The sequence below is a fragment of the Etheostoma cragini genome, chromosome 5 (genome assembly GCF_013103735.1).
Source record: "Etheostoma cragini isolate CJK2018 chromosome 5, CSU_Ecrag_1.0, whole genome shotgun sequence".
Taxonomy (NCBI): domain Eukaryota; kingdom Metazoa; phylum Chordata; class Actinopteri; order Perciformes; family Percidae; genus Etheostoma; species Etheostoma cragini.
Window position 1 is genome coordinate 12,074,778 of NC_048411.1, and position 22,654 is coordinate 12,097,431.

The 22,654-nt window shown below is 42.6% G+C and overlaps 2 protein-coding genes across 8 annotated transcripts in view; one reads left to right on the forward strand and one right to left on the reverse strand.

The window, feature by feature from the left end:
• smtnb (smoothelin b) overlaps positions 1-19,251 on the forward strand; it is a 49,082-nt gene extending 29,831 nt beyond the window's left edge. For 3 of the 7 annotated variants that reach the window (XM_034871749.1, XM_034871750.1, XM_034871756.1), the window contains 13 exons: positions 148-199; positions 1,211-1,816; positions 4,598-4,671; positions 11,870-12,055; positions 12,324-12,399; positions 12,557-12,598; positions 13,400-13,579; positions 13,823-13,885; positions 13,995-14,082; positions 14,170-14,340; positions 14,433-14,565; positions 14,730-14,881; positions 17,643-19,251. In XM_034871749.1, the coding sequence (XP_034727640.1) occupies positions 148-199; positions 1,211-1,816; positions 4,598-4,671; positions 11,870-12,055; positions 12,324-12,399; positions 12,557-12,598; positions 13,400-13,579; positions 13,823-13,885; positions 13,995-14,082; positions 14,170-14,340; positions 14,433-14,565; positions 14,730-14,881; positions 17,643-17,796 (1,977 nt within the window). In that variant the 3' untranslated portion in view covers positions 17,797-19,251. Of the gene's footprint in view, positions 1-147; positions 200-1,210; positions 1,817-4,597; positions 4,672-11,869; positions 12,056-12,323; positions 12,400-12,556; positions 12,599-13,399; positions 13,580-13,822; positions 13,886-13,994; positions 14,083-14,169; positions 14,341-14,432; positions 14,566-14,729; positions 14,882-16,527; positions 16,706-17,642 lie in introns of all 7 variants that reach the window. The other 4 variants (XM_034871751.1, XM_034871752.1, XM_034871755.1 and 1 more) reach the window with 4 other exon arrangements.
• Positions 19,252-19,416: 165 nt separating this feature from the next.
• selenom (selenoprotein M) lies at positions 19,417-22,160 on the reverse strand. The gene is made up of 5 exons (XM_034871772.1): positions 21,891-22,160; positions 21,099-21,134; positions 20,870-20,904; positions 20,691-20,769; positions 19,417-20,184 (listed from the first exon to the last, which is right to left on the reverse strand). Exons 1-5 carry the CDS (start codon positions 21,984-21,986, stop codon positions 19,954-19,956), a joined length of 477 nt encoding a protein of 158 aa, XP_034727663.1. The 5' UTR covers positions 21,987-22,160; the 3' UTR covers positions 19,417-19,953.
• Positions 22,161-22,654: the final 494 nt, after the last annotated feature.

Below are 22,654 nucleotides of genomic sequence, written 5' to 3' on the forward strand. Positions count from 1 at the left end.
AGTGTGCATTGCCGCCCTGTTAAACATGGAGCTGTTCAGTATAGCTGCTTTGTAGATATCAATCCAGGCACAGTGCATGTTAACCCTTAATCGTCTCTACGTCATCTTCTGATTGTTATGTTTCTTTGTTTTTTCCCCTCTTTTTAGATGACCGTTAACAGCGATCTGCCTCTCACTCGAGGCAAAGAAAAGAATTCGGGTAAGAAATTACTCAAACTCTTAGTCTTTAACTAATTTATCGGTAGAAAATAAATCAACATAAATTTTCCAAAGTTTCTTTTCATCTCTCTTTTTCCATCATTGTTTGGGGTCAGTAATGTTTAGAAAAAGCACAAGCAATGTTTAATATTCTTGGCTCTGAAAGAATTGCGATTTCTTTTTTTTTCTTTTTTTTTTTTACAATGAATGTTTTTATAGACTAGATTCAATTTTTAACTGTAAAAAAGAATCAACATATGTATTAATAATGAAAATGATACCTTATAACTCTTATATTCTTTTATAACTATATGCACAAATTCATTTGGTTTGGTTTATGGTCAATCACATTGCATTTGTCATCTTCATCAGGGGAACTTAAGTCTGTAATAATATCACACTAGATGGTTTATAGCCTGCAGGACTATGGAGTATATGGAGACAATGATAGCCATTAGTGGGACTGTAAAGCGCCACTTACAGGACAAAGTGCTGGGAAGAGAGCGTGTTATAATTCACATAATTTTCTCTTTTTCACAGACAGTGCTTTTTTCTGTGTCTATTGTTCTATAAACTGTGGTTTTCCTTCTGAGCAGCACATCATTTTTTTCTTTGTGAGGATGACCTCAGTTCTTCTCCTCTAATGACTAGTGTTTTTTTCCGTTTGAGGGTCTGTGCCAAATCATGAGCTTTGTGCGCATTATCTGACAGTATTAGGGATCAGAGAATGAAAAATATCCATGAGTGGAAGATAAAAAGTCCTGAAAAGTCCAAAAAATAGAAACTGAAAGGCGGTGAAACGGGGGAGGTTAAGTCAAGTAAAATAAAGGGGCTGGGTCAAAATGTAGAGAGATGAGGAAAAGAGGAATAGGATTTGAAGAGGACTTTTAAGGTGAAGGAGGAACTGATGATGAGAGCAAGAGATACTATAAGTATGCTGAATTCATCCTGAATAGTGGAAGACTGAGTTTTTCTGTGATTTTAAATCCCCTCCTGCATTATGTCTTTACAGCACCTGAGAAGAAAGATGTTATATTGGAACAATTCAACCGCACCAACTCTGTACGTGATCGAATGCGTAAGTTCACGGAGCCCAGCCAGAGCCCAAGCGTCCCAGCTTTGAAGAAAGCTCCTCTGAGGAACAGAACCACCACCGGCAATAGCGACATGACAAATCTCTCCAGAGCCACTGAGCTGTTTACACACACAGCAGCATCCCTCAGCACATCTGGAGACAGGCCAGCAGAGCCATGTGTGGACTCCACTTCCCGCACGCCTGCCGCATCCCATAGTCAGGCCATACCTCAGCCAAGAGGTGTGGCTAACAAACCTCTGTCTTCAGCTAGCCAATGGCAGAACTCCATGGGTGGGACGAGGCATCCAGCTGAAAAAGATGTGCAAGCCTCCAGTAACTCAAAGGAAGACAGTAACCCAGGGAGAGCAGCTGGACAGCAGGTCACCCAAGGAGAGGCAGACCCGGACATGAAGACTTTCCTCACCATCGAGATCAAGGATGGACGCACCACCACCTCCTCTACGTCCTCCCCTCTGGGCAACATCATACCCATCACCAACATGACCCCACGCATTACCTCTAATGCTCTGGGACAGAGAGCAGGTAGGAGCACCACCCAACAACTCTAGCTCAGTCAGTTCTCAAATAACTCTCTTCACATGATGCATTATTACTTCAGGATTGGAATGACAATAGAATGTTTCTTTAACCACTTATTGTACCATGCTTTTTAGGTGAAACTTGATATTTATTGACCTTTTAAAGGCTCTTTATGGAGGTGGTAGATCATGTCGATCTGCAGCCCACTGCATTTCAGGCTTTAGGAATAAAAATGTACCCTCTATATGGCTTTGCTTGGTAATAGCAACCCTTCCTGAAAATGGAATCCCAGTCGCTGTGGGAGGCAACCGGCACCAAGGAATCTGTCACAAGTGGGATGATGCAAAGCGCGTGGATGTGTGGGAATAGCTGTTAGGACTGAATATAAAACCGTGTGATTGTACTCAAGGGTATTTGTTACAGAGTGGGCAAGATGCTGCAGTGTGGAGGGCGTGAGGTCAGTAGTCAACAGAAGCAAGTGTATTGACACAAAGGAAACATTAATTGGCTGTCTCAGGCCAGACTGAATCGTAATACTATTACTGTGCAACTGAATAAGCCTAGTAGAACAACACAGTACAGTGTTTTTATTGTTCCATGCTGTAGATATTCATTGTGTGCGCACTTAAATGAGAAAAAGATGAGAAACCTGTTGATTGATTACTTTGCCTGATAAGAAATTAAAACCAAAATCCCGAGTTAACCAGTGGTGGCCAAGCAGTTCTAGACACTGTGGGTACAATGGGAAAGGGCATGCAACATAGGCTCCTGGGGCGATGCAAACCAGGGATGTAGCAGTTCAGCCCCTTAAACATCCTACATAGGATCCGCGGCAAAAGTAGTGGAACGTTCTGGAATTGGTTGTGCCTTGAAAGATCAGCGGCAACTAGCTCAATGTTGAAATTAGAGCTGGGCAATATATCGATATTATATCGAAATTGTGACATAAGACTAGATATTGTCTTAGATTAATATGGCATAAGTGGTGTCTTTTGATGGATGGATGGATGGATAGATGGATAGATAGATAGATAGATAGATAGATAGATAGATAGATTATTCATTCATTCATCCCTAAGGAGATTTTAGTCCTCCAGTTGCAAGACAACCGTAACACAACAAACACACATACACACATATCACACATACCTAAGAATAAAAAGAAACGCAGTGACAAAGGTGAGATACTATTTTAGACTATGTGTAATGATGAGTGAAAAAGTGAACAAAATAAAGGCTGCATTACAGTAAAGTTATGTCATTTTCTGAACTTACCAGACTGTTGTATTATGAGCCTTTACCCACTTGGTCATTATGTGACCATTACCATGTGACCACATTACTAATGATGATTTGTCCAAAATCTCATTGTGTAAAGATTTTGTGAAAGCACCAATAGTCAACTCTACAATAGTGGTGCGGTTTCGATATTGAGGTATTTGGTTAAAATATTGTGATATTTAATTTTCTCCATATTGCAAAGCACTAGAAATAATTTGAACTTTAAGCACAGCCCACGGCGACAATTCCGACGGCAAGGGTAGCGCTGCGCCTAGTTGGGCATCACCGCTCTCCCCATAGGAAAACAAGGGAACGGCTACACATCATGTGTAGCCAGCTTTAACTTCTAGGCCGGCCATTGGGGCGTCCCGTGAAAATAACTTTTATTGAACGAAATAGCAGGACAGTTTTCCCTGGAGCATGGTGGCTGATGAAGGAAGAACATATTTAAATATCTTTGTGCAGAAGATCAAAACACGGTTGCTCACCTTGAATTGTTTAAAAGTAATGCATTCATCAGTCACGTCACACTTTAAAAAACTTGCAACTTTTAATTACTAAAATATGTATCTTTTTGTAGGTGTTGGAGAACCACAGCGACATAGTGGCATAGTACTTAGATGGTGTGATTTTCTTTATTGTCAAATTATTATTAGGCATGTTTAGCAGCGGTACGGTCTCCTAAAAACACATTGTTCCTGTACATGTACATACTCAACACAGTACATACTCATAGTGCAAACGGTACCTGCAGGGATTCATTAATTGTTCTAAACAAAAACAGGAATAGCTTGAATCTGTCTCGAGTCTGTTTCAGAAGCAGAGCTGCTGCAGCTGCGATTACTGTCTGTCCAAACAAGACGTCTTAAGTTTCAGATATTCCCAGCAACCGAGACCTCCAACCCAAACTGTTTATTTAAGACTCAAGCTGGACCTGTGCGATTACACTACTTACAACCAACACCCCCGACATATTCTGGCAGCCCCACCGGGCTCCTTCATGAGGGTCCCCCAGTTTTTTTTTTTTCAGATCAATTTGCTTTAATGGTTTTGAGCTCCTTTTTTGGGAACCTGCCTGTCTCCCACTGAGCAAAGGCTGGGGTTATGTCTCCAGTTTCTTTCAAAAGTACCTACCAATAGCTTTAAATGTACACAATGCTGACCTGGTGTGCATCAATCCTGTATTTTAACATACAGCTTGACAACAGGTCACAAGGAAATGCATTTGCGCACTCTTGCAGGCGAATGAAGAGGGCTGTTTATGTTAAAGGTGGCGTCATCTACATTTTCTCGCTTATCTCTCGTCAGACATGAGACAGTGTGGTTTATGACACTATGGCTATGGCATCTTATGTAACTGAGTAATGGCCACAATATGGCATTTGGGCGCCGGGACAGTTATTGTTCTTATTATTCTTATAGCTGTGGACTATATCTACCTGAAATGAAATGTTTTATACATAGAATCCATATAAATTTGTCTCTTCATTGTGTCTGTTTCAGAGTTGACCCTTGGCCTCAGAGCTACACCGTTCAAGATGTCCTCTTCCAGCTTCTCCTCCGGATCCTCCATCAAGGTACAGTCTGCCTTTGCTAATTATTTTATTGGAAATGACTAAAACTTCGAGGCTCTGGAGAATCTGGAGACAGAACCTGACAAACATATACCAAAACCACTTTCCCAGTTCCTTCCAATTAAACATTTACACTTTGTTTTCATCTACTATTTCATTCCCAACCGACTCAATTGAATTCTGCTGTGTTTTTGCCGCGTCCCTGTCACAGCAATCACCTATAAAGGCCTGAGAAGTAAGTGAGTCGAGACTGTGAAAGAAAGACAGAGTGTGAGAAAAAGGAGGGAGAAGAGGGAAGAACAGTGTTTATCAAACACAGAGTGGGTAGCCAGTGACATCTGTCCTTGTAGGGTATGTGAAGGAGAAAGAGGGAGAGGGAGGTGCTCCGGGCATTCCTAGTTTTTCTCTCAGCAGCACATACCCACTGAGATTTATCTCAGTCCCCAATCACACCTGTCTGTCTGCATGCACACCGATTGCTCTCCAGCTGCATCAAAACACATGTTTACACAAGTTTTTCATTGCTTCTTTTCTCATGGGGCCAAAACCTAAAGGTTCAGCTCTTGCCTTCTTAATTTGCACACTGTGATAGGTCAGGAATGGTTAGAGTCTAACTAATCCCCTCCCGTCTCCGGGTGACCTCTGGGAGAACAGTTAAACTCCCATTTTCCTCATTCCTTATAACCACCTTGTTCCTCCATGAAAGGAAATGTCCTGATGAATGGAGAGTGGGGAATTGAGAGGGTCAGGAGAGGAAAAGTGGTGTCCTGTGTACTCTTAAATGGCTGTGTATTCCAGCCCCTCTGTCTAGTGCTGCTGTAATCTGGCTATGGGATCAGGGAGCTGGTTAATTAGGGCTGAGAGGAGGCTCCACGAGGCTGCGGGGTAAATTTAAGGTTTTGGAATGAGACTCCATCAGTTATGCTCTTGTTTAGACGCACAAACACAAGGGCAGGTACAAACTAAGATACCACAGCAAAGCCTTGTAGAAAAAGGATTTTGTAGGAAGAAGTGGATAAAGATTCTGCAGGAGATGATGTTTATATTTGTCCGAGCTGAGTGCTGCTACAACCTTACCGTAACGGCATGCAGGTAACGTCTTTGCGTGTGTACTAACATGGGTTTGACATTACTAAACATGATGTATTTTAAATTATGCTAAAAGAACAAAATGCTGTCTGCATCACATAATCTTCTTTTTTCATTTAAAATAGTTTATTTTCCTCCCAGGACCTCTCACTGTTATGGATTATAGCCAGTCAACAATCCTTATTCTAGCCTTAAATAGTTGCTATCCTGCTTACTGCAAGGTTGAGATTCACATACATGGCTAACCAAACAACTGCATCATCATTGTATAAACCCATCATGAATGCATTCATTGATGAACCACAAGGCTACGACAGTAAGTAAGTCTTTCTCTTCTTGTCATTCGAGACGCCGACTGTTGATATTTCACCTGCTCATGTTTTCCCGTACAAACACTGAGCCTGGGTGACTTGGCAGGTGAGATTGGTCAGCATCCACCAGAGGGGAAGCAGCTTAGTTACCTTCAGACTGATCTAGAGACAATTCTTCCTCTGACTTTCCCTGGTTTAGTCAAAATGCAAGGTTGTGTGACAGGTCAGGAGAGGATTCATGTGAAAGTAGCTTATACAAGTACCCATTCACATTAGTGTATATGTTCATTATGAGGGTGTTCACATATCAAAGTGGTGTAACTTGACTTTTAATATGTTCTTCCTGTTTGGTGTTTGATTGTTGTTTATTGACCACACTGGTTCCTGTCTGGGACTCTGATCTGTTTGGGTGGTCTTGGCTTCTCTTCGGTGTGGTCTAACTTCAGCACTCACAACGTCCCCTATATTCTTTTATGGTATTTTTTAAAATTCCAATAAAGCAAGTTGTTCTGGCAACGGCAATCCGCTATTCTATTTGAGAGTCAGTGGTGAGAAACATTTGAGATAAAATAAGCAATGTAAAGACTTTGAAACAATGAGGGACAAATGTGAGCTAAAGAGACGGAGCTGCTTCTTGTTATTCTGAAAGCAACATTAAGATAAAGTTAAGGGCAAGTTCAAGATGCTTGTAGTGTTTAGTGCAGCAATGGGAGTTCATTTCAGACAGGTAAGGCCAGCAGCTGAATATCGATGCCTCCGAGTGGTCACAGCTGCTCATATTCATCTCAGCTGTCCGTCCATACCGACGTCTGGGGCTCGGGCTTGAACACAAATATAAACAATGCCTTAGCTTAATTACCAGAGTGATGACAGGATAGTGGTCATGGCGATCACTGCCAAGCTCTGGGTCACACTGGTAAAGTGCTGCTGCGTTGAAGATGGACACACAAGCCCACGGTCAGTGAAAGATTGTCTCATGTCGCACGGAGGAAGAAGGACCCCATTGTTAACATACTGCTGATCCATGAAACATGCTGGTTACCCAACCAGTTCACATGTGTCACAGATTTAAGCTTTGTCCGCAGACTGAGGGGAAAAAAATGTGAGATTATCTAATGTCTGGATGATGTTTTATTGCCGTTTTAGATTGTCTTCCTTATGTTGGTTCTTCTTTAGACAGAAATCTCTGCATTGCTTTATTTTTTAGCACTGTTGGAAGCTATTATTTTTTTGGAAAATCTTTTCTATAATATCTTTTGTAACATAGTGGCAAAGGGTTGACCGTAGCCACAGACACGGTCACATACATAAGAGTAAAGATACAGTTTATGTCAGTTTCTACCATAATCGGAAATACAGACCCATATACATGCAGAAAATTGTTGTGTGTAAGTACTTTCAGTCTTCATTTGTCATGCTCCTTGTCTTTCTATTATACTGTGGGGAAAGTTTATTAGCACTTTGATGCTCGGTAACACTAGAGCCATGTCCTTCTTGGGTTTTGACCCAGTTTCCCTGCTGCCAGTCACATTTCTCTCCCTCGAAGTCCAATTGTTTTTGGTAGCTGATTTGCTTATCTTAATCCCAGGAGAGAACACTGTTGCCCTCTGCCAGCCTGGGTTATTTTGAGCTTAGATTCATGCGCTGTGTTTATGTGTTTAGATCATTAAAAACATTGGTTATACAGTCAAGACATTTAATTTTTAAGTTTCAGCTATTTAAAGTCAAGTGTTCTGTTTCGTAAAATCAGTTTAATGCTTAAAACTAAATATTGGAAGGGCTGCATTGACCTTCCCAACATCCTTGCTGAGAGGTGTGGAGAACTGGACCCCAGCTCACCCTCACTGGTCACCCTGTGTGCTGTGTCATGGCCCTAAGCACGTTGTCCTTCATGGACTGATCTTCCCTCTGCCTTGAATCACAGCCATGCAACACAACTGACATGATTAGTCCTACTTGCGTTTAGTCAGAAAGCGATTTTATGAGGCGTGAAACCCTAACATGTAACTCCACTCAGCCCAGGCCTTGATTCACACATAAACCCCTTGTCGCCTGCCAGTCGAGGTGTGAAGGGCAATGGCTCTAAATAAAAGGAAAGTTCAAAGAGGGAGGGGAGAGTTTTCTGAATTGTTGCCACTACTATTCCCCCTCTGGCCTCGACCAGTGCCCCAGGACTGACTCAGTGGGATGATGGTGGGCCAGGAGCTATATAGACATGTCCATGGCACCTGGAAATAAGGAGGTGGGGCTACTGCTGCCTGGGAAACTGGATTCCTTGCGCTCTCAGGCTGTTGGCCAGTAAATAAGGGAGATTTGTTCGGGGGTATAAATAACGTGCATTGTTATGAAAGGTCTCCGTAGACCGACAGACCGAGAGGACACCTACACTCCCATCTGAGACCACAACCTTTTGATTTCTCTGATCTTACTCCCCAACTTAAGTTTTTGGGATTAAAACTGACTTTGGCCAGTGTGATATTGAGTGCGGCTGCTCTGGCCATGCCTGGAGTGAACCTGGACTTCCCCCTAGCCTTACAGGCTTCAGAGGCTTTGGGCAACCCTGATAGCGCTTGTGCCGAGTCTGGCCTGGAAGAAGTGATTGGTGATCTGCTTGGCCAGGATGAGGCAAAGGATGAAGAGGAGCAGTTTTGCCAGAGGAAATTTGAATTAACGCTACAGTGTGCAGTGGGGAAGATCCATAGGGACCTGCAGGCCTTTGGGAACCAAGTGAATGCCCGTCTTGAGGAGGCAGCCGCTCAGGTGGGTCCTCTGGCCGAGGCCCTGGCCAGGCTGCAGGAGGAGAACCAGAGAGTGAGGATTCAGCAAGAAAGCCTGGTGAGACAAGTGGAGGCCCTGTGCAAGGCAATGGGGCTGCCTGATACCTTACTGCATGAAGTGCCCAGCAGGGAAAGCTCACCTACAATTCCATGTAAAAACAAAACATCATCCAGAGATTCTCAATCCTCATCCAGTGGTATTCTAACATCATGCAGGGATCCTCCAGCGTGGACACCCCAGGACACTGCACTTGAAGCGCCACATGATACTTCATCTTGTACTCCACACGATTCTCCATCCAGTGCAGCTAGCATTCTCCTGGAGGCTCCATCAAGCATACCCCAGGAACCTTTATCGTGCCCCCAGGACTCAGACTGTGTACCTACTGGGACAATCATACCTCAGAAATCAGAGCCTTCACCTGTCCCTCACCCCCCCACCTTTGCAACCCGCCGCTCTCTCTCTGCTCCTTCTGTGATGGCAAACATTTCCTGCAACAAGAGCACGGTACCACTCTCTCTTAATGATTCTGATCATGGCTGCTTTGTAAGTCAGAAAAGCTGCATGAAGAATGGTTATGTCTTTTGTTCCAGTGTTGACAATACATGTGGAGCTAGCCATGAGTACTTTTATGTGCCATGCTAGTGACACTCTTGTGTTCTTTCTCACGTACTTGTTGACCTGCTCTTCCATCGCTCTTAGCTTTCCATTGGTTTTAATCTCACATTCTATCCTTGAAAAAAAAAAGGCCATCTCAGCTGTCAGTCAGTTTTTACAGATTGTGTTTATGTGGAGGACTTCACTTCAGTCTGTCACAGTGATATTCAAATCCTTCAACACCATGCTTTTCTGAGCCCGACACTCATGTGTTTCTACATGCAAGTGTGAGTGAAAACACTGCCTGTTGAAAAAAATGACCATGTTTTAACAGTAACAGTGGCCCTGACCTATATTTTGCCTTTTCAGATCATCTGACCTATATTTTGCCTTTTCAGATCATCCATAAAGTTCACTTTGGCAGAAACGCGAACTCTTTTTCCTAAAAAGTAGCCATGAATGCATAGGTTTTACTTGTCTGGCTTCAGACCAAGAATGGGATTTAAGGTCTTATGGACATGGTACACGATACTTATGTACCGTTCTAGAGATTGATGCACAGTTTCAGGACTAACAGGTTAACCACTCGGCCCTCATCTTTAGCCTTGATTGTTCTATGTACTCTTAAAATCCCATGACAAATCCTTTGGTGTGTTTGTATACACTGGTGACATTTTGATGTCTATTGAGTATTTGCTGCATTATCTTCAGTTATTCAGCCAGCCAGTGTTCATATTCCTGTCTAATCCTGCAAAGAAAGCTGGGTCTGCCAATCAACTGTTCCAGTGAAGGTGATGGACTTCTTTTAAATGTTACTCTGGTAATTGTGATAATGAGGGGTGAACTTATCTGACTGTTTTTGCCCTGGTGCAACATCATCTATTTCTCCCATATGAGCTTCATGTAATTCTGCTGGTGGAGACTGTATTGCTGGTCTAAGGGATGAATCAAAACATTTCAGGATTGTAGCCCTTCTCTCATTGGAGAAGAACTAAATAAAAAGAGCATTTACTCGGATGCTGAAAACTATCCTGAAGCTGAATTAAATTTTGACTTGAGCACTAAGGTTATCTGGGATTTTTCTCACCCCACTCACATTCCCTTATTGCCTCAATCAGAGGCCTTGTTTGGCTGTGTTGGGTCACAAAACATTCCTTGTCGGTCAAGTGCCTCTCAGTCCACTCTGTCCCATGTCCAAAAAAATCTTAAAACCATTGGCCACCCGTAATCACACAATACAGTTGCTGCGCTGGGCATTCTCCCTCCCTGGTGAGACCTGGCCCTGGAGGAGGGCCAGGCAGCTGTGGATAGGGACCGGGCCAGCTGTCTTGAGCTAAATCTGGACCTGCACTCAGTTAAGACAAAAGCATTAAAGCCACAACCAAAGCTCATAGTCTACCACAGCCATTCAGCAACATATGTAATGAAAATGTAAAAAAAAAAACTGTAGGATTTATGGTAACAACCTTTTAATGTTATGTTCTCTTGGTGCCCTGCTTTCTTTTCACTCCCACGCTCACCACTCCTTTGGTGTACATACCTTCTCCTTAGAGTTTATATTTGCTAATGCATTGTTCCCATCTTCCAGCCATAATGTTGTACCGTACCTGTCACATAAATGTTTGCTTCACAGCAGCTCTGTATCATTTAGACACTCAGTGTGTCCGTTACACTCCATGAACTGTAGTAACAGTAACTTGGCAGGGGTGCTCTCCCTCTCATGTCCTCACTGTCACCCTCTCTGGCATGGAAGAAATGAGACGTGGTGAGCTGGCAGTCTTGGTCTTCACACATTCAGGCCTATTATGGCGGCAGCGTATTTAACCAAAATCCTCTTGTGCTTGTCACGTCCTAATTGTCAGCAAGCTTCAGTTATTTTTGTTGTTGTTTTTTTTCTGTTTTTATAAAACCAATGCTTATTTCATAAGTGTACACCTTAAAAGCCTGAGCTCCAGGTTAGGGGTTTCGTCCCGCACAAGCTCTCAGATGACAATGCACATGTCCAACTATGGTCACAGTTTGCATGAATTAAAATGACCATAGAAAATGAAATTAATTTATGTAACTGTGCTTTTTTTTGTTGCATGTCTGTGTGTATGTTTTTTTTTTATTTTATTTATTTTTTTTTTATTTCAAAGGATCCCCATTAGCTGACGCCAAGACGACAGCTAATCTTCCTGGGGTCCAAACAATACATACAAAAGACAATAAATACAACCAAAATTACTCACAAACATATATATAAATTCACAAACAAAACTGACAATGCAAAAAGTATTAACACACTAAATATAATAAAGAATAGTATAGCACATGATACAACCTCACTCAACAAATCCAGACAATATTATGATATCGAAAACAAATGTAATCTAAGACTTTTTCTTGCTCACGCTGTGTGTTTTTGTGTAATGTGACGTGTGCAGATGGAGACCGAGCCCGTCATGGCGTCTGAGCAGGTGTTTTCAGCTGGACCGTCTGCCCAGGTGGCGTGTCACGTCCCGGCCATCCCCAACGGCTCCAGCGCTCCGGCCAAACTCGACGAGCGTTCCGGAAAACTGACTGAAGAACAGCTGGCTGCTATCGAGGACGAAGAGCTCCTTGACAAAATGGTACTTCACATCCAAGTTATAATTCTGGGTGATTTAGATTTGAAAGCACCACTTTGTAACAAATACAGCAGCTCCAGTCATGCAGAATGTTTGTGTATTAACACTAAATGTCTCACTATGTGAGGGTGTGTTTGGAATAGTCGTGGTGTTGTGTGTATGCGCAATGCTATGTTACATCTGCATGCAGAAACAGAGCCACGCTTTGTTGGCTTTTTGTTAGGATTGACCTCATTGTTTCCATTTGTGTTTTTTTTTTTTTCTTCCACAGCTTGATGAGTCAAAAGACTTTGAGGAGAGGAAGATGATCCGTGCAGCCATGAGAGACCTTCGCAAGAGAAAGAGAGGTAATAACAATCTTCTACCTGGTATTCCAACCACATCAATGTTTTTGCTCTGTCATTTTATCATGACAACTGCTTTCTTTCAAATCATCAAAGGTAGACATATAATCAAGCCTGATGATTTTAATTTCTGTATGATTTATATCCATTTTGCCCTCAGAGGCCAAGCTGGGATGTACTCAAGAGGAGATAGGTAGGCTAGGTTGGTATGCAGTGTGCATTAACAATTGATACTTGCTTGCATTTGTCTTTTTGTGTGCACCGTCCTGTCATTGTCGGACCACAACAGTTTATCTCTTAGACCTCTGTGGTGGGTGATGAAGGATTTGTTGAAAGTTTTATTAGTGCATGAATCCTGGTTACCCACTCACCTCAGTGTGCTGCAACATTGTTGCCTAAACATGTACCACATTTGGTGTTTTCTCTGTTTTGCTGTGAGCACTCGCCATAGGGTTTCATCAGGCATCTGGTTGCTTTAGGCAGACAGTTGAACCTCCGTATTTGATTCCCAGCTCTGTAAAGGTTCAGAACACTTAGTGGCATGAAACATAAAAAGGGCAAAAAAAAAACACTGCAAATTAAGTTTCAATAATGCATACTCTCAGGTAAAAGCTTTGCACTGCAGCGGTTAAGGTATCAGTATTCAGGACTTTGTTGAACTTGGCACAGCCTTCCACAGAGGACGGTCAGAGAGTGTTTGCTCTCTTTGATCTGTGATGCTTGCGCAGTACATACTACTTGACAGCTTTGGCTCAGCTCCGAGCCTCCCCTGTGTGGGTGTTTGTGTGTTCAGAGGAATTTAACGGTACTGTGCAAAACAAATCCCTAAATGAATCGCTTCAAATTTGGAAGCCCTGTTTTAGACCATCTCTGTGGCAGTCAGATGATATGCTATCCATTTGTTTAAGACCTCTTGTCCTCCTCCTCCTCTTTTTCCACTTACATCATCTCTCCACCTCTCTGTCCCTTCTCTCTATCCCTTCTGTCCTCTCCTCCACATCAGACCAGAGAGAAAAGGAGCGCGACACCCGTCTGCAGGAGCTCCGGCAGCAGAGAGAAGAGCGAACACAGAAAGGCCGTGCTGGTCTCGGAGCAGGAGAGGTGGTGATGAGGAAGGTGGAGAAGTCAGCGGATGGCTCCAAACTCAGTCAAGTCACCAAGACGGACCGCTTTGCTTCTTCTGGTAGTTTTTTTTCTTTTCTCTTTCCTTCCTGCATTTCAGAAACCTTCTTTTGAACACTTTGTGAACCTGTATTTTAACCGCTCACAGTGACTTATTATTCACATTTGCAAGGCACAAAAGGCATCTTAGGAGGGAAACGTTAACAGTAAAAGCAGATGAAAAACAAATTGGAAGGATACTGACAGCTATGAAACAGATATGTCCAATATGTACGTAATTTTAAGTGTTTGTTTGTGTTTCCAGATGATGGGAGCCGATCAACACGCAGCACTCTCGTCGAGGCCAGTTATGTGCAGAAAACAGACAGTGAGTCATTATTTTATTTTTCTTCAAATTCATTAGTAGTATTCAAATAGTTATAACAGTCATGTCACCAATATCGTTGATATGTCTGTGTTTTTGTTTATCATCTCAGGAGGGACAGTCCAGTCAAAATCATTCAGCTACAGTTCTTCCACATCATCATCCTCCTCCTCCTCCAACACAAGCAAAAAAGTGGGCAGGTAGGTCAACATCAGCGCAGTAATTACACTACATTTACAATCTGTGGACTTTCACAGCTTAAGTTGCTGTACGTGTCCCTGCCTCAGCGTGTTTGATCGTGAGGATGACACATCGTCTCGCAGCGGCGGGTTAGCAGCAGTGGAGCGAAGGCAGGCGGAGAGGCGCAAGGAGCTGACGAGGGCTCAGACTCTGCCGAAGACCTCGGCCATGCAGGCCCGCAAAGCCATGATAGAGAAGCTGGAGAAGGAAGGAGGAGGGTAAGGATAAACCGAGAGGTCTCACTACCAAAGAAAGAAAAGAAGCAGGTCGAAGCTGCTAAATATTAACACAAAGTTGATTCTTCTTTCAGCCCTGGAAATCAGGCTGTCGCCAAAGTAAACAAGGTCCAGGTCCAGCGTTCCACCAGCTTTGGCGTACCCAACGCAAACTCCATCAAGCAGATGCTGCTCGACTGGTGCCGTGCCAAGACCCGCTCCTATGAGGTGAGCTAACCCGCCATGGCAACCCATTGTGTGTTTAGTGCTCATCTGTGATTTCAGCCAGTGAGGCTGTAGCTGAACATTGATGATTAAGACAAGTTAATATTTTTCTACTTTTGGAATCTTTCCATCACTTCATTCCATTTGGAATTTGTCTTCTCCCTCAGCATGTGGATATTCAGAATTTTTCATCCAGCTGGAGTAATGGCATGGCATTTTGTGCCCTGGTGCACAATTTTTTCCCTGAATCCTTTGACTACGCCTCCCTGAGCCCCAGCAACCGCAGGCAAAACTTTGAGGTGGCCTTCAGCACTGCAGAGTGAGTACACACACAAAAAAAACAGGTTTGTCCGAGTAACATGTCCACTAACCACATCAGTTCTGTTGTCATTAAGTTTTGACTGTAAGTGAGAGCATTGTTGGAGAAACCACATCCACTGCAGTGAGCCTTCATTTTTCTTACGCTTGGAAGAAAAGATTTGAAGAATATGAGGAGCAGAAGAAGCTCCGTGCAGGCTTAGCTTTCCTTAAAGATAGAAACACTATCTTCCAACCAAGGTCCCCGTGGAGTGAATGCTCAATGAAATTCAAGCAATCCAAGCCATTTTTCCAAACATTTATTTTCCTTTCTTTGCATCATACAGGTTTTTCACACCCATCTCTTGTTTCTCTGTAAAATCGCATTCTAGCTTTTATTCAGTTTGGCCAACATCTAATTGAGCCTGAAGTACAGAGACGGACGGAAAACACATGGAAGCTCCTGCACTGATGAAAGACATGATTTTCCTGTCTCTCCCAGGTGTCTTGAACCACCTCAAGGCTACTACTCTAATTACTCCACCTCTAAACCTCTACTCTCCATCTGTCCTCTACTATGAGTAACCGCTGTGACACCCTCCATCCCTTCTAAACCAGAGACCCATGAGCAAACCCTGCCCAAACACAACCACCAGGTTAAAAAAACAAATGGACAAGCTCTTGGCTATGCCCTCAACATTTCTTCTCCTTTTACCCTTAATATCCTCTCCTTTTCCTCTCTGTTTCTCATCCCTCTTACATCACACCATTCTGACTTGTAATGCCCCCCCACCCACCTTTTTGTGTGTGTGCGTGTATACATGTGTGCGTGTATACATGTGTACGTGTTTGCGTGTATACATGTGTGCATGTGTACATGTGTACACTCACATGCTCCCAGTAGCATAATGTCCATGCTGATATGATGTATTATTCATGCTCTCAACACCGGACTGTCATCCAAGCACAGCCACCGCATTTCCACCTTTGTGTTGCACTATCACTCACTTCCCTGGGCACTCCTGACCCTCGCAGCAGTTTGCTGTTATCTGGAATCCCAACACACACACTCTCACAAACACTCCATCCTGTGCACCACTGTGTTGTTTTTAGAGTCACCAAATGGTTGTCTTTGTTTAGTTTTTATTTTGCAGAATCCTTGTTGTTTTTTTCATTGTGTATTGTGTTTCTGACAACATAGTCATATTAAAACGGTCAAAAGTTTCACAGAAAAAAACAACAACAAACAAAAAGGCTAAATGAGCATCACCTGACGCTCATTTGACTTTTTGTTTTGTCTTATGTGTGTGTTTGTGTGTTTGCCACATAATGTACCTTTCATGATGTTCATGAAGCATGTCAACTCATGGATATATTTGTGAACACAGAGAATGTAATGTTATTGTTTCTTTTTGTGTCATTTCTCTCTCCCTCTGTCTCTTCACCCTGAATCTTTTTTGTTTTTGGCTGCTCACTGCTTTTATCTGTTTTTCCACCCTTGTCCTTCCTCTCTTTCCCACACTATGTCCACTATCTCTGTCCTGTTCCTTCTTTCTTCTTATCATCTGTACTTCTCCCTTCTCCTCCTTCTCTTCTTTGTTTCTATCTGTTATCCTTTCCTTCCTGTCCTCATTCTCTTCCCCCCCTACCCGTTGGGTGCGGGCACAGGAAACTAGTGGACTGTCCCCAGCTGTTGGATGTGGACGACATGGTGAAGATGCGCGAGCCGGATTGGAAGTGTGTGTATACGTACCTGCAGGAGTTCTACAGAGGTCTGGTGACGAAGGGCCTGGTTAAAACCAAAAACTCATCCTAGAGTCGCACCCCGCCTAAAACTGAACCCATGGTGAGAGAGGGGGCAAACCTAGGAAGGAACCTTACTTTGGTTCTGGGAGACAGGATGTGTGTATGAGTAGGTGTGACTGCATGTTTTAAGCAGCTGCTAGGATTTAATTGAAACGTGGCTGTTCAGAAAACTCCTTTATTGGACACTTTTGGATATTTCATCGTTCATGTTAATCTGAAGCTACTGAGGTCCAAAGTACCAAACATGGTATGCGTGTGTGTGTGTGTGTGTGTCCATGTGTGCATTTCTGCATAGTCAGACTATGGCCCAGGCAGAGAGCCAGGACAATCTGCAGCTCAACACTTTAAAAGGAACTGCCGTATCACAATGTTTCAAACAGAGAAGTTAAGAAACAAAGCAGAGAACAGAAAGGCTTTATTGTCCACTGACTTTTAATTAAATATGAATTTACAGGTGTTAATGCTTGGGAAGAATTTTGACGATGGCGTAAATAGTAGAGTGCAGAATGACCCCATGTCTACAGTTCCTTAAAAAACAGAATTGATTTTATGTAGTTGACATTAATTTTCTCATGTGAGGGATTTACCCTCGTGCTGTTCCCGTTACTCTACGCTCTATTTGTTTGGGATCTCTGTGACTGTATATGGAGATATAATGCCGCCCTGTGGTCACTCGCTGCATAGCTCACATGTGAGGTCTTTGTTCCTAAAATCTGTTTATTGAAATGCGCTGCATTTCTGAAGTTTATTTATAGAGAGCTTTTAAAGGGTTTCCACACTGCTCTTCAGAGAAAACAGAGACAAAGAAAGGTGCGTGTGTGCGCGCATGCGACCAGTTTGGTTAATTATCAAGAGATTAAATATGAATAAACATCTGAAGAGAATGTCCTTCCCTCTGCTCCATCTCAGGTCCTCTACCATCCTGTCTGTTCATCCTCCTCTTTCTCATACACACTCTCTTGTATGCTGTTCCTCAGGAGCTACGCCAACTGCATGCCTTTGCTGGAAGTGGAGGACATGATGATCATGGGTAATAAACCCGACTCCAAATGCGTCTTCACCTACGTACAGTCTCTGGTCAACCACCTACGCAGATACGAGATGTCCATGGGTCGGCCCTGTGACCTCTGACCTGTGCTCTGTGAGGGTTCAGCCTTGACGTGGCATCACCCCTAATCCTCCCCCCCCCCCCCTCCCCCCCGTCTCCTTCCCTCACCAGCTCCATCTTCACCTGATGACTCACCTCTGTATCGACAGGCTGCATCACAGAGTTGCTCATCTCTGATGTACAAGTTGGGGGGGGGGGGGGGTGTTCTGTGTCTGTGTGTGTCTGTGTGAGTGACACGGAGATAGTTTGTCGGTTTTGCTTGTTTTTATTCTCGGCAGCAGTGATGTGTATTCATTTTTTCACGTAAAGTACACCTTTCTCCAGCTAGAGACCGCCAACGTTTTTATAACACTACCTTTTAAAGCTTCAAAATTTTACTTTTTTGTTCTCTGCAATATTTAACATGCAGTAACTGTCAAATTGCGAGTGTACTGAAAAACACAGCAAGAGAGAAAAGAGAAATATTTGTATAGTATTTCTTCTTTAAGTTATTTATACCTCCATTTTTCTGCTACACTTTTTCGCTAGCATTTCTGTTGGTAATTCCACAGAACGAGAAAAATACACCTAACCATATATTGCATTCATTTCGGTACTTGTTTAACTTATACCAAATTCTTGAAGTATTTCAATTAAGTTATTAGTACCGGTATGTTCTTTCTTCATTGGTATAAGTAATCTCACTTTTCTGAACTCTACATTGCTACTGAGAAAATGTTTCAGATTATTTGAACATTGTACCTCTCTTCTATCACTGTTTCATCATAATATAACAGCAGAAATGCTTTGCAGTCAAACAAGTTTCTTATTCAGGTAGAAAGAAAAAGGCAGTGGGTGGTAGTCTACAGCTGAATTGTATCATTGCTTGATGTTTATTGCTTGACTGACCGCATATGCACAAAGGTGAGTACAGCAGTGCTTCCACCCCCAGCCAAACACACTCGCACACAACTCTTTTAGAGGGCTTCTTATTTATGCTTGAGTAGATCTTTTTGAAATACATTTGTTGTTTTGTTAGTGTGCACATTAAGCTTTCAAAAGCTTAAAGTGAGTCAATAAGCTCAAGCTATCACGATGCATTGGGGTCACTTTTTGAACAAGTTCATGGGCTCGATGAAAGCCGGCATTCCGTTTAAACGTGAGGAATCATGACTGAACATAACTGCCAATTGTACATTTTACAACAAGAAGCTAAGGAAAACATTTTAAAATGAAGATTTTTATTCCACTTGTAAAATTAAGATTTCTTTGAGAAGATGTTGAAAATCTGATTGTTTCAGAGACGATTTTGATGAAACTTATTTCTCAAAGCTCTATTTTAGTAGATTTAGAGAGATAATTTGACAAATCTCACCGCTGCCCACTGACGTACCTGCCACGGAGCAGTGAGTTCTGTACATAAGAGCTTAAAACACAATTTCATGTTTCTGTGCACAACAGTTAAATGTGAATTAAAATTAAACCAATATGAGAAATGAGTGCATTTGTTGGGGATTATTGCTCTGAATCATTCCACAAAACCTTTGCTTTTTCCACACCGGATTATTTCTTAATGTCAAACATGCTTACATCCAATCATACATCTGCCAAATTTACACTCTGATATAAGAACATAAACATTCAACACTGCAAGGATGGGATTATTTCTTTCAAATATTTTATTATTCTTTTACAATGCTTCAACTTAAATCATCTTGTGTGTATTCATCAAACCCACCAGAACATGTAGCATCAGCCTCAGGCCAGCCAGTTTTCAGCCTGGGGCTTCATTCGGTTTCACAGTAGGTAGGAAGCAATCAGACACACAAGAGAACTTGAGAGAGGCAAAACTCCTAAAGACAGCTGACACATGATGGACCCAAAAAAAGGAAAGAAAATTCCACATTTCCAGACGTGTAGAGAGTAGAAAAGCACTCACAAAGCAGCCGGTTGGGTTGTTATTGCTGCAAAAATAAGAACAAATCGCAAGAACAATATGTGCAAATTCAGACTGTGGACCATTTAAAGGCATTTTGCTGATGCTAAAATTATGTCCTTGTCCAAGGGCTGATGCATGACCTGCTGGTTGTATTTTGAAATGACAAGCATGTTTGTCATCGACTGCAATAACCAGCTGGTCGTGGAGCAGCTTTGGGGCTTAGTGTTACTGTGACATCCCTACTTTTCTCCACTCTGACAGGTTATAGGTCAGTATGCTTGGTTTCTGCATTGGGCTCTGAGGAGGCGTTCTCTGTGGCAAGATGGGAAGTGGCGGGTTTGTAGGCGGGCTCGTCTTTAAACGGGCTGTCTTTGGCAGGAGAGAATTGGAATTCCTCCGGCACCTCGTCCTCAGGTTTAGCCTTCTTGTAGAAGCCCAGCTCCCCCAGCAGCTCGTTGATCTCAGAGCGGGTCATGTCAGATAGGGCGATCCGCTGTGGAGGACACACACAGGTTGTCTGATAATGCCAGGTTAAAATTTATTTTTCGGTCACTGTTAATGCTGCGTGGAAAACTGCATTACACATCATGTTGCTCCCTATCTGCGGGATGTGTTAATTGGCAACGGTTTGCTAGGAAATTACCTATAAGAGCTTTAAAAGGTAAAGTCAGATGTGGGTTTACAGCTATGTGTGGAGTTCTGCCACCAAGTGGACAAAAACATTAATGAAAAACAATGCTTAAAGCCTTTGTTTGTTGGGTATTTTAAAATTGAATATAATAACTAGTTTAGAAAGACCCCAACCCCTTCAATTCCAAAGATCTAACCCCTGGGCTATGAGAATAATAGGCTGAAAACACACAAACACTGATGTACATCATAATTGTCACTATATATCATATAGATGCTATAATCCTATTCCAAATCTACAAATAGGGGCTTTTATTATGTGAAACATGTAAAATGCAATAAAAAATAAGATGCAAAACCAAGACTTACATCCAGCTCTTCATAATAGTGGTTCAGGAGGACAAGCTCAGGGTCGGCCCCAGGAATGTGCTTCATCACCAGGTTATGGCTGAGGTAGTGAAGGTCAAGGATCAGCACGGAGAGAAAATGCTGCACTTAACAACATATTTAAGAACAAGTCACAGCTGTGTACTGGACTCAAAGGATACTAAAGAGGAATGTCCTGGACCACAAAGGCTTTGACCTGCAGACAGAGGTGGGGATTCATGTTTTTCACTCAAAGCTGGTTTCAGTGACAGATCAGTGGGGGATTATGGGAAACTCTAGATCTAAAATGTTTCTCGGTGAGCAGAATTCTTTTTTTTTTTAGGCAGGGCTTTCAGGCCTCTGGCGCTCAGGGTATTGTCCGTTTTGTTCCTGTTGATGGGGGTAACTTACCTCACTGAGCCTGTTCAGCTGTCATCCACCACAAGTCTGGAAAGAGAAAAAAAATTAAACAAGCAGCTCTCATAGAAACGAGACATCACCTAAATTAGGCATAAGATAACTCACATATTTCAGCCACTGAAATGTGTCATTATGCATATCTTCCTTGTGGAGCTGCAATTGTTTGGGTTAGCTTCCTTGTTCAAAATTTCTTTAGTAAGTCTCTAATGTTGTGGTGTCATCCTTTGAAACAGATTTAGATAAGGCTTCTAGGAGGGAGGCCTAACCCATTTTTGTAGAAATCCGAGGCGCAGGTATTGAGTAGCAGGTGTGACTAACAACAATGGCAACAGATAAAATGCTTTTCTTCAGTGATGGGGACAGGGTGGGGGAACAGTGCAAGGTTTCTCACAATAAGAAGGGTTGACTTTCAGAAACTTTTTGTGCAGGAATCACTGCGGGTGTAACTGGAGGTCCCTTTCATATAGGAATTAGAACTGTCACTTTGTTGCCGATTTATGGTTGTAACATAAACTAGGCCTACATGTTGTCTACGCAGTCTGTGAGCTTAGCTGGATATAGCCTATACATTAACCGCATGGAGATCCTTCCAGTTTACTACAGCTCTACTGGAGGAAGCACTCACGCATGCGCCCAGACCGAAAATATAAGGATTTAAACACATCCATTCACACGTTTAACCAAATCTGAGTGAAAATGTACTTAGTGTTGCAGCACCTTCAAATGCAACTATCAGCCTATTCTCACGTATGAGTGGCAGCATAAGCTGCGGTGTTACTCTACCTCCACCCTCGCTTTCGCCAGCCCGTCCAGTTTCTTCACATCCCCATCGTAGGCCGAGACGCAGTGAAGTAAACTGGCCAACGCGATCAGCCACATTATTTCTCCGGGTTCGGATCGTGGACCAGGACTCGCTCTGCTCCAGGACCAGTACTACCTGCAGATGTCTGGAGGTGAGTAGCGTTCCTCAGCTGAAGGGAGGAGGAGGAGAGATGATGTGCGGATGTGTCACGTCCGGAGCTCTTGCCACGTCAAAGATTTCTGCCAGAGGAGAAGGAGAGGCGTGGAGAAGGCGCTCATTGGTTATTTGCGACATCTCAAGTCACAGTTCATCCCATAGGTGTGATGTGCAATCCACTGTTAACCCTCGCAAATTTTAAATTAACGAATTAGATCAATTTATAAAAACCATCCACAGGCTGAAATATCACCCACGTAGTCTTAAACAATGAAGTTGGTGAACAATGAACTTTACACAAAGTAAATGTATGTGTAGGCTAATCCTACTTTTAGGAGGAGTTACCTGTGATTGAAAAAAAAAAACTGTAAAAAAATGTGAGTTTATGTTAAGTGATTGAATCAACAGTTGTCAACTTGGCAAAAAACATTTGAGTTTTGTAGTTGAGTTTTTGAGACTCTTTAATCATGAGGCATTTCTTGGGCAAATTGCTCAGTTAAGGATTATACATCCTGACCTGATTATATCCAAATGTATATTCTGTTAATATTATGTAAAACACACCCACACACATATATATGTATATATA